Consider the following 11,348-nt stretch of genomic DNA (forward strand, 5'->3'; position numbering starts at 1 on the left):
TTTTTTTTTTTTTACCGGGGATTGATCTCAGGAACCACTGAGCTAAATCCCTGACCCTCACTGCCAATTCTTAATTGCTCTTCCTTTCCATTAAAAGCTCATGAGAGGGCAATCCATGGCAGGGTCTTAGGAGGGCCTTCCCAGGGACAAATGTGGAATCTTCCACCCTCCTATTCATTCTTTCCTACTTCTGAGGACCCCCACAGCTAGCATGCAGTGCCCCTAGCCATGTGACCAGTCTTGATGTAAAGCACAGTGCCCTAGATTTCTACATCCTCTATATTGGCCAGTATCTACTCCTAGAGCAGCCCACACATTACAGGTACACACCTTCAAGTTCAGGAGCCTATGACCACTGACAGGGCCTCGCTGGAAGACCAGCTCTCAGGGCAAGGCCATCCAATTTAGGGACTGGGAAAATATGGGACTTGCAGGGCCTGCCTGGGGGAATGATGAGGCAGGAAGGGAAGGAGAAAAGCAGGGACCCCCTGAGTATCCCTAGAGCAGCATTCAATAAGGAACAGAAAAACTAGAGAAGCTGGCAAAAGACAAAAAAGCCACAAGGAATCCATGCAGGGGCTGGGGCTGACCCTTCCTCTGGCCAACCCACCACTCATACACATACATACAGGAGATAAGATTGCTCTCCTGTGACCCCCCAGGCATGCCCCACTGGGATAGGGGGCTTGGGGGAGCAAGGGCATCATTCCAGCAACTCTATGTACAGTGAGAATCCCCTCATCCACTTTCCCACCCTCCTGTGAGTCCCCCAACCCCCAACCAGGTTGCCCATTCAGCTAGTCTCCTCCTTCTGAGACTCCTGGATATAGCCAGCAGCCTCTTCCCCTTTACTAGAGGGTGGAACCTGGCCTGTGGTGCCATCTAGGGCTGTGCTGTCTGGCTGAGCCATAGCTGGTTCAGGGGTGGTAGCTGCCTTGGCAGCAGGTGTGGCACTGCTTTGAGTGGTGGGCACCGTGCTTTCTTCTGTGGCTGGTGTGGCTCTCCCATCAGTGGCTGGAGTAGCGCTCCTGTCAGTGGCTGGGGTGATGCTGCCATCAGTGGCCGGGGTGACACTACCATCAGTGGCTGGAGTGGTGCTGCCATCTGTGGCCGGGGTGGAACTACGGTCTGCAGAAGCCACATTATCACTCTTGGCAGCACATGCGGCATCTCCCGCTGTGGCTGCAGCAGCACTGCCCCCTGAGGCTGGAACAGCTCCACTAGCAGCTGTGGCCCCACCTGCAGCCCCGGGGGTGGTAGACTCTGTGGCTGAGGCAGACTGAGAGGCAGCTGTGCCAGACTGCTCTGGTGCCCGGAGCCGTTTCATGAGGGTGGTCACTCGGACAGCTTTCTGAAAGGATGACAGTGGAAAAAGGCTCAGGATGAGGACTGCTGGATCCATTTCTTGCCAATAGCCAAATCTAGCCCCTTTCATGGTATTGAAGCTGCCTCTGACCACCCATTAATCAGTACTCCTGCTTAGGGTAACGACAGCAGCTACAGCCACACCTGGTGACCTATGAAAAGCTCGTGTATAGCCACAGGGGTGTGGTACCAGTTGTAAGTACCAGAAGGAGCACTTGTGAAACAGTCACCAAATCTTACCTTCCACTTGGCCCTGGCAAAGTTCTTTTCAATCTGGGCACAAACACCATCCTTGATGTTCTTATCAGAAGCAGCATTGCCAGAAATCCTGAGAAGGGTACAAGTACATCTGGATGAGGAATATGGGTCTTCATGGAGACTCTGTCCTGCCTACCCCTATGGAATCCAGGACTACACCATACAGGGCCTCTGGGCTGGCCTGTGTTCTAAGTGCCCCCACCCACTCAAGGACTCAAGGATAGGGGCTCCTAGATGTAAGTGGTACAGAGGTCCTTTCATCCTCCCCTGGTCCTTGCTCACCATTCATGGGAGATGGCCTCTTCTGCAGTGATCCGCTGGTCTTGCTCTACCTCCATCAACCTTGTGACCAAGTCTTTGGCTGGGGATAAAGCCAGGGAGAGGCTAGGCATGGCACCCACCTCATTGTCTAGAGGTGATTAATGGGCTGGGAGCAGGAGCAGAATATAGCAGAAGCTGAGAGCAGTTTCTCCTTTCCTACTACCCTATGTTCTACCCATGTGCTGGGCACCTCCTCACCTGCCTGAGAAATATCATCCCAGTATGGAGAGTCAAACTCATAGTCGCCAGCCAGGATCTTGCGGAAGAGATTCTTATCATGGTTCTCATAGTCATCTTCTTCCACCTCCTCATAGAAGGGTGGGTTGCCTGAAAGCCTGCATTGGGGCAGGGTCATCCAGGATGGCCACCAGCACGGGCCCCCACCCCAGCCTGGCTGCACATCTACTTTTGTACCCATTCACTCACAGAATGTACATGATGACGCCAATAGCCCAGCAGTCCACAGGACGTCCATACCGTTGCCGTCCTACCACTTCTGGGGCTGCAAACACAGTGTCCACCCACTGGTCAGTTTCAGGCCTGGCCAGGTCGAGTACCATCCACACCCACTTCCTGGGACGGGGACTTCCTCCTACCCTAAGATGATCCCGATGTCTGCCCCACCCCACCCCTATCCCATCCCTGCTTGCCCAGATACTCAGGGGTCCCGCAAGGCTCCTTGATGAGGCCATTTTCTAGCTTAGCCAAATGGAAGTCGCTGATGACAATCTTCGAGTTCTTCAGCCTATTGTAGTAAACCAGGTTCTCTAGCTGCTCCAGCCAGGAATGCATGTAGGTGAGCAGAAGAAGACACCATGAGGGCCTCAGAGGCTGGATCAAGGCCTCAAGGTTCTTCCCACTCCAGCCCCAGCCAGCTGCTAATTGACCCAGTGACCCCGGCCCTGGCCTCACCTTCAGGTTCCTGTGTACAATCTTGAGTGAGTGCAAGTAGGCCACAGCCTCCAGGACCTGCCGCACCACGTTGCTCGTGTCTCGCTCCGAGTAGTAGCCCTGGTCCAGGATCCAGTCAAACACCTCCCTCCCCGTGGCCCTGAGGGACACCAGCCCCTGAGCCCGGTGTGGGAAGGATCAGGTCGGGCAGGAGCATTTGGGAGGGCTTCCTGCACCAGGCAGCTGGCTGGGCAAGGCACAGGGACTTGGGACCCCCTAGGATCCAGAAAGGGGACTTTCTTCAGGTGCAGAGGATAGGACAGGTAAAAGCCTGGGGACTGGGAATCCTGGGACCCCAGACCCTCACTCACAGCTCCAGGAAGATGAAGTACTCCTTGCGGGTTACAAACACATCCACCAGTTGCAAGATATTGGGATGCTTCACCCTGTGACAAGGAGTAGAGCCAGGGGTTAGAGCTGAGTGAGTGGCAAGTGAGTAGCAGTGACAGACCCTGTCACAAGAGACTGGTGCTGCCTGAGACTACCTGCTCTCCAAGACTCTCCATATCCCCATTTCACCCTTCCCTGGGGCCTCAGACTCACATCTTGAGGATGCCAATCTCATTCTTGGCTGCCTTCCGCACCTTTCGGCCATCCCGCTTCTGAAACTTCTTGCAGGTATGCAGCTTGCCAGTGGTCTTGTCCTTGGCACGGAAGATTTCACAGAACTCCTCCCTGCAGCCGCAGATATGCTGGTCAGCCTTGGCCTCGGCATGGGGAATGCTCCATGCCCCCTTCCCAGCCAGCCCTTGCCCACCACCCATCTTGCCCAATAGGCCCAGCACTTACGTCTTAATGACCTGTCCCAAATCATATCTATCTGTCACCTCTGATGGCTGGTTATAGTTCTTCTTGTCACCCAGAGTCACACACCCAAACGGCATTGCCAGGCTCTAAGCTGTGGGCAAGATGGAGTCTGGCTCAGCACACTTTAAGACTCCCCACATCATATCTGCCTCAGGCTACACCAGAACAGAGACAGCATCATCTAAAGGGTAGAAAGGCCATGTGACCTTACCCTGCTTTTCTGGTCATATGTCCAGTCACTCAGTGTGGCTCCCTGAACTACAGTAGCACCCTCTGGGGAAAAATATGTTAAGCTGATATATCAAGAAATATGAATGATATACATTTTAAAAGATTTATCGAACAATTTATTTAAATTTCGGATGTTTTATAAATGAAAGGTCTATAATCATCTAGCCATCAGATGCTCATCTCTGAAGATGTGGACAATACAAGCACTTCTGGTAGAGGGCAACTCTTCCCTTTGAAAAATAGTTTGGTCAAAGGGCCGGGGATTTAGCTCAATGGTTCTGGCACCTGCCTCACAAGCGCAAGGACCTGAGTTCGAACCCCAGTACCAAATAAACAACAACAACAACAAAAAAAAAACTCCTGGACTAAACATTCTCTAATATCCTTAGAATTCGGTGAATAAATGGGTACGACAAACATACAAACATCTGAGGCTATCCTATGTGGTAGGCAGTGTATATATATAATTCATTGATACTTGTGGATAAAATGTGTGTTACTGGGAAGTGGTACAGATGAGGTCTGACCATGAGGGTTTTTTTATTGATGTTTGCCACACATAATAATTAATGTGTTTTGAGAAAGAAGTAATATATACACACATACATTTGTGCCTTAGGACAATTATAGAAGAATGCTCATGATGGCCATATTCATAATTGCCAAAAACTGGAAACAGCCCAAATATCCACCATCAGCAGGATGTATTGTGCTGTAGTCACACAATGGAATATTATACTGCAATGAAAATGAAGGAGCTATAGCTATACCCAAATGGATGATGAATCTTACAGAGTTGAGGGGTGAAAAACACAAAAGAATACATATAGTATGATCCTTTTTGAATAGAACTCAAAATCAGGCAGCATTCACCTATATATACTGTTTAGGATATAAACACTGAAGTAACACTCTAAAGAAAAGCTAGGGAGCTGGGTGTGGTGGCTGGCACATGCCTGTAACTGCAGCACTAGATGAGCTGAGGTAGAATGATAGCCACAAGTTTAAGGCCAGCCTGGAATACATAGTGAGCTCAAGGCTGACCTGTACTACCCTATTTCAAAAAAGTAAAAAAAAAAGTTAAAAAGCTAAGGAATAAGCACCAGGAGTCAGATAATGAATTGATCCTACTAAGACAAAGGAGGGGTGGACACATGGCAGGTCTTCTGGAGGGTCTTTTTTTTTGAGACAGAGTCTTGCTATGTAGCCCAGGATGGCCTCCAACTTCCAAGTGCTGGGATTACAGGCGTATATTACCACAATCAGCTTAGAGGATCTGTTTCTGATCTCAGTGATAGTTACACAAATTTGTGGTTTTTAATAATTTATAAAAATATACACATAACTTTTGTGGACATTCCTAGATTTTTAGTGTACTTAACAATAAAAAAGTCAATAAAAACTAGGGCCACTCATACTAAAGCACACTTGGTATCTGTTATGAAAAATCAAGTGTGCTACTATAAGATAGATGTTCAGTGAAAAAGCAAGGGACAGAATGGTGGGTAAAGGGTGCTGCTATTCCGGTAAATTTTTTAAAGTTCATATCTTGATGTGTGCCCACAAACTCCTTTTTTCTTCTTTTGATGGTACCCAGAGCTTTCACACTGAACTATACCCTTTAATTTTTTTTTTTTTTTGTACATTTTGAAACAGTCTCACTAAGTCACTAAGTTGCCCAGGCTGGGCTGGAGCTTGTGAGCTCCTGCCTCAGTCTCCCAACAGTGGTGGGATTACAAGTGTGAGTACCACACCCATCTGGCTTCACAAACTCTTTTCTGGAAGGACATAAAAGGAAGTAAGAATTCTCTTTGAGACAAAGACTTGGATGTCAAAGGGGCAGATTCATACCTTTTATTTATTAATTTTTGTTAGAAATTTTACTATGTTGACATTGGTTTATTTAGTAAGTATTTTTGGTCCAGCACCAGGCTGGGGGGCAGATTTCTCTAAGGAAGAAGGGCCATTTGGGTGGCAAAGCAGCATTTGGCCTGGGTCTTGAGAAGGATTAGCCAGAAGGTATATAGGGGTGACAGTCAGCAAGAGCAAGCAAGCCTGACTAACAAACACCTCACTGGAGGAGCTCACAAAGAACCTGTATGTCAGGTCCAGGTGCAAAGCCCTAGCCAGATACAGCTGGCTCAGTGGGCTCTGGGCACTCTTTGCATCTGGGGCATGGTGCCCCCTAGGTCTGCAATCCTGCCAGTTACAGCCCAATACTTATCTATAGTGCTGGGCAGCTACTCTAGCACCCAAAACAAAAAGCATTCCCAGCCTTTGTTCAGAGGTAGGGGAGCTGGTGGCTGTGTATGGACCTTTACAGACCTGGGCAATTCTGCCTCCATAATACCTGGTCAGAGGGAGTCTGGGCTACAGCAAGCTGCTCTGTCTCTAGGGACTGCATGTGTTCCCTCCATTCCAACCAGCACCTGCTCTATGAAGAGGCTGGGCTGGGGCCTTGAGTACCTAGATGTTCCCCTGCCTGAGGGTACTCATAGTCTCAGGGTAGTGGAGAAGGAGAAGGTATCCTCTCAGAAGGCAGCTTGGCAAGAAGGACTATGCCAGCAGGGGTCAAAGACCAGGACCCAGACTTGCACCATGGCCAGTCCTGGCTGCTAGTCACTTCCTCTCAGACACAGGCTAGCTACCCAGTCCCCAGGGATCACAGCCCTGTTAGTCCTCTCCGTGTGCCCTCTGACTTAGTAAACAAATTTCATCCCTCTTTAAGGGTTGCCTGGGCTCAGGGAATACAAATGCATTTCATCATTGTGATTAAAGTTAGGGCTTAAACTATCTAGTGAGGCACCTCAAACAGTTGAAAGAAGCTTTGAAGATCATTGCCAATTGCATGTCTTTGCCACCATGGTCACAGCCCCACTCCTGCATCTGCTGGGGAAGAGCATGTGGCTAGAATCCCATCCTCACACCTAAGAGCAGAGGCACAGTCACCCACCACTGCTGGCCACCCATCTCCATGCTGTGACATCTAGGAGAAGAGGACTGCATCAGGCCTTATGCATCAGGCCTCATGACGGGCAGCAGATGACCTCCCAGGCTGAATCTGGGGACCATGGACTGGGCAGGAAAGTAGTTCCCTAGCCTGCAGGTCTCCCAGCTCAGTCGCTGTGCTAACACCATTCTCTCTGACACAAATGCCCTTCCCCCAAAACCTATCAGAATCCTATTTGTCACAGCAGTTATTTATAACATTAAAAAAAAAACAAAAAACTAGCAACTACTTAAATGTCTGACAACAGGTGACTTTTCAGCTCTGCGTCCACTTAGTAGCAGAAAGTATGGGCCCTGGCAAGGGTGCTACCCACCTTGGCTTCCCTGTGGAGCAGCCTCCAAACAAGCTGAGATGCTAAGACCTGGGCTGAATCTCTTTTCATTGTGATTTCTGATATTATAAGATTGTCTGTGAAACAATTTGTCTAAAACAATCCTGTTGCTTCAAGGCCAGATGCAAAATGGCCTTTCTCTGAGACACCTTCCCCACCCTCAGCCCCATTCCAATAGCTCCCAGTTTCGTCAGCATGGTGTGGGTGGGAGGTTTTGTGTATGCCTGTCCCTGATCCTGGACCCAGGTTTTGGCTCTGCATATGCACTCATGCCCACAGCAGTCCAGGGCTGCTCCTGGAGTCTGTCTCCGCAATGGAAAGTCTATAATATGGTCATCCTGGAGCCATGTCCTGCAGGCCTCAATGCCAGAACAGGGACTGATCTGCCTCTCCTACCTACTAGTATGGCTGCCCCATCTCAGCTAATTACTACCTGTCCTCACTTGTGCCTCTAGATCTAGCTCCAGAGTGAAGAGGGGAGAAAAGAGGGTCATGCTTCATTAGCACCTTTGTCCCCTCCACCTCCATCCATTCCATCACCTGCTACCCCTGGGAAGGTGTAGGTTGTAAAAATCCAAGTTCTTAGCACGGTCTGCAACACAAGCGGCCTTGGGCCCAAAGCTGAAGAAACAGCCTAAGGCATAACACTAAGAATGGTGTTGGCTGGGCAGAAAGGCTTTGCATTTCTTATCCTCATACCCCAGACCCAACACCCAATAGAGAGCTCTCCTCCCAGCTACATGGGATTTGCACTCTACCACAGATCAGGTCCACACTGACTCCTGGAGAGCACAGGACCCTCAAAGCACCACTTCCCTGGAGATTTGGCTCTCACCCATCACTGCACAGGAAATAAACAGCATGAATCTGGGGCCACTGCAGGCGATGTTGGGAAGAGCACAGAGCCTGGCCTTTCAACTGCCCTCCAGTTGGCTCTCAGGGAGCTGAAGGGCCAAGCACTCCCCAGTTACTGCCTGCTCCTGAGGCTTGACCACTGGGCTCAGTGATTGGAGCCTCAGGCCTTTCGTGTCCTTGTAATCAGGGGTCCTCTAGGGATTCTACTACACCTTAGTCAGGCCTGACTCTGAGGAAGCCCAAGCGAAACAGAGGTCAAGAGGTCTGACATGCTTATGTCCTCCACTGGGGCCATGCTGGTTCAGGCCACATCTTTCATAGCTGGTTCAGGCCACATCCTTCATAGCCATAAACAAGAGCTTTTTTGATGCCCTGGTTCCCTGACATGTGGGGCTCTAGAGCATGCAGTAAATCTATGGAGGTTAGGAGGGGCCCAGGAGGCCTTCAGCTGCCTTCAACCACTGTTGCCAACACCTCCCAATTTAGTGGCAGCTGTGAACACCAGCCTGCTGGCAGCCCATCCCTTCGCCTGCTCTCTTCTCTCTGGGACAAGGGCTAAGTCTCCTGCTGAAATGGACATACTGGGTCCAATCCCTGCCTAGCTCACATCTGAGGCCTCAGCCATAGCATCTAGGGAGGAAGAGACCATCCTCACAGAGTCTGGTATCAGGAGATATTCAAGGGTCCAGCTCACTGTCCATTTGCTTCAGGAGACTGGAAAGGGGGCTACCCTGGCAGGCCACCAGATAAACCATGGCCAACAGTTCATAGGGCTGACTCCTCTCACATCATGGGAGAATATGAAGGAGAGGTATTTCCCAGCTTTGGAGGTTGGTACAAAGTCCAGCACTACCTCCAGAAAGTTCAGCCCTCAACAAGAAGGCAGAGCCAAGAGGCAATGGCCCCTCCATTCAGAACCTGGGGTCCTAATCTTTAAACCCCTAAAGGAGAATTCACTAGAGGCCCTGCTTCCCTTTGGAGGAGGGGAACTGCAGAAGGCACTAGAGTAAAGGGTTGCTATGGTGATGGAAGTTTTAAAACAAGAGGAGGAGGAAGGGAGATGTGTTAGCAAGGTGCCTTATTTAAGAATTCCATAACACTCTGGCCTGGCTCCTTCCCTATGGGTTCTGTGACCCTGGTCCCTATCAAAGAAGAGAAGGTGGGGGCACTGAGAGACTCTAGAAAAGAGAGACAGACAGAGACAAAGGCAGAGTTTGTGATGGAAAAAGCGCAAGGAGGAATAGAGTAAAAGGGACAGACACAAGGTGGAACAAAGGAAAGATAATATGGGGTTCTCAAGGGGCCTTGGGGTGCTCGGCAACACTTTAAGGGTACCATAGTCATATGCTCTGAATCCCTGGGCCGTGAGGTATCTAGACTTTTGAGACTGAACCCTCCTGTGTCCCCCAGATATACACTAAACTTGGTGTGGGAGGTATAGCAAAAAGAGGCCAGCTTCTTGGGGCCTCTTGATAGGGAAGAGGCCAGCTGTTGCAGTCCCCAATTCTCCCTGTCATTAGGGCAGCTTAGGTAAAAGAGATCCAACGTGTTGAAGGCAGAAGCATGGTGGGGGTGGAAATGAGGCTCAGAGACCAGCCTGTTTCCCCTTACAATCCCGCCCTCTCAACTGGCCCAGCTGTACCTAGGCCCCCCAGTCAAAGCCAGTCCCTAACTGCTGCCTCCCCAGCTTCTCTTGCAGCTCAGCTTCATCCTGTCACCAACCACCCTGCAAGATCTTGTCAGGGGAGCCAGAAAAAAGCACCTGCATAACACCTCATGCCCCATGCCTCAGTTTCCCTGTACAGACATCACAGACTGTGGCCTTCTCCTGGGGCAGAGAACCGCCTGCCTGCCTTCCTATGTGTGAATAGTGGCCAGGGCATGGGGCTAGAGAGGAGCAGCAGAAGATTTGAGCAAAGCCAGCCTAAGGCACCTGGGGGTCCACACCAAATGGAAAAGGAAGACCCTTGCTCCACCTTGGAAACCAGTTTGACTCTGAGGGGAATGGAGACTAATTTGGCAGTTGAGGAAACAGGTCCAGAAATCACTGGAGCTGAGAAACAACTGAGGGGAAGGGGAAACACCAGATCTCAAGATGGTCCTGGGGGGCTGAAAGCCTGGGCCTGGGGGTAAGGTGCATGGACTACACTAGGCTGGTACAGATTCTGAGCTTCTGGCAAAGGGCAGAGGCCACTGCTCCCTAGGAAGGGAGTTGGTGGTGCAGGCACTGCCTACCAGGGCACAGACAAAAGCAGTTGGCAGATGGGGGGGCTGTGGCTTAAGAGCCCAGGGTCTCTGCCAGACGTTAACACCTGGAGAAGCAGAAATTCGGCTTCTACTGTATCCCTTCCCCCACCCGCCAGGAGCCCCAGCCCCACCGTGGTGCTGAACCCCTTCCCCAGTGGTGCTTGTTCGCCCCCGCGGGCACAGAAACACACATGCGGGAGGCACACGTGTGAGCGCCAAGCCCCGCACCTCCCAGAAAGAACGGGAGCGCCCCACACCCGCGCTGCGCACGTGGGTCCGCGCCCAGGACCCCCTGCGGGCCCTCACAAGGTTCGGAACCTGGCACCTGGAGGAGGGGGAGCAGGTCTCTAGGGATTTTGGAGCCGCCGCCGCCTCTTCTTCCTCCTCTTCCTCCTCCTCTTTCTCCTCCTCCTCCACCCCCACCCCGCAGCAGCCCCGCCCAGCCCCCTCTGGGTTGTCGCCCATAAAGAACTCTTCGTTGTCATGGAAATTAGTGACTGTCAAGCAGAAGGGAGGGTGCCCGGGGGCAGCTGGGAGGGGCTGGTGGAGGCTTTGGAAGCCCGGAGGGACAGCTCAGCCCTCGGCCCCTACCCTCATGGGACACCTCCAATCTTCGAGGGTCAATGTTCCCACAATTTGGAGGCGCAGAGGTTTCCCCCGCGACCCCGGAGTCGTCCAAGGCCAAAGGAACTTTAGCTCGACCCTGCACGACACCCCCGTTTTGCAGAGCCCGCTCGCGGTGACCCCAAGGGGGCCAGAGTCTTCACGGTCCCCCGCGCACTCTGCACCCCCGGAACCTCAAGCTAGGGAGACAACCCCCCGGGACTCTACGTCCGTGCGGTAGGCACCCCTTGCCGGCCCAGCCCACCCTGTTTCGCACCTGCAGCGTTGGTCGGTCACTGGGAGGAGGCTGCCGCGGGCTCAGCAGGGCGCCGAGGGCTCCGGGGGCGGCGAGAGCAGAATCCGCTCCGG

The 11,348-nt window shown here is 51.6% G+C and overlaps 1 protein-coding gene across 2 annotated transcripts; it reads right to left on the minus strand.

Moving 5' to 3' along the window:
* Window positions 1–12: 12 nt before the first annotated feature.
* Camkv (CaM kinase like vesicle associated) lies at window positions 13–11,342 on the minus strand. Of its 2 annotated transcripts, XM_010615530.2 has the most exons (12): window positions 11,257–11,342; window positions 3,685–3,793; window positions 3,439–3,570; window positions 3,207–3,281; window positions 2,857–2,995; window positions 2,595–2,715; window positions 2,371–2,446; window positions 2,143–2,279; window positions 1,906–1,984; window positions 1,606–1,693; window positions 1,240–1,351; window positions 13–1,128 (listed from the first exon to the last, which is right to left on the minus strand). In XM_010615530.2, the coding sequence occupies exons 2-12, from the start codon at window positions 3,777–3,779 to the stop codon at window positions 794–796; spliced, it is 1,389 nt and encodes a 462-aa protein (XP_010613832.1). In that variant the 5' UTR covers window positions 3,780–3,793; window positions 11,257–11,342; the 3' UTR covers window positions 13–793. The 2 variants fall into 2 exon arrangements, with proteins under 2 accessions (XP_010613832.1, XP_010613831.1); XM_010615529.2 differs by having other exon boundaries at window positions 13–1,351.
* Between the last annotated feature and the right edge of the window lie 6 nt (window positions 11,343–11,348).

The sequence above is a fragment of the Fukomys damarensis genome, unplaced genomic scaffold (assembly GCF_012274545.1).
Source record: "Fukomys damarensis isolate Sample0158 unplaced genomic scaffold, DMR_v1.0_HiC HiC_scaffold_37, whole genome shotgun sequence".
Classification (NCBI taxonomy): Eukaryota; Metazoa; Chordata; class Mammalia; order Rodentia; family Bathyergidae; genus Fukomys; species Fukomys damarensis.

What these genes read in the sequence shown, in the direction of transcription:
- Camkv (XM_010615529.2), bottom strand. Translation starts at nt 3,779, where the DNA reads ATGCCGTTTGGGTGTGTGACTCTGGGTGACAAGAAGAACTATAACCAG. An exon ending in GAGATTGGCATCCTCAAGAT is followed by an intron (nt 3,282 to 3,438) that starts GTGAGTCTGAGG and finishes TCCTTGTCACAG; the next exon opens with GGTGAAGCATCCCAATATCT. An exon ending in GAGGCCATCTCCCATGAATG is followed by an intron (nt 1,694 to 1,905) that starts GTGAGCAAGGAC and finishes TACCCTTCTCAG; the next exon opens with GATTTCTGGCAATGCTGCTT.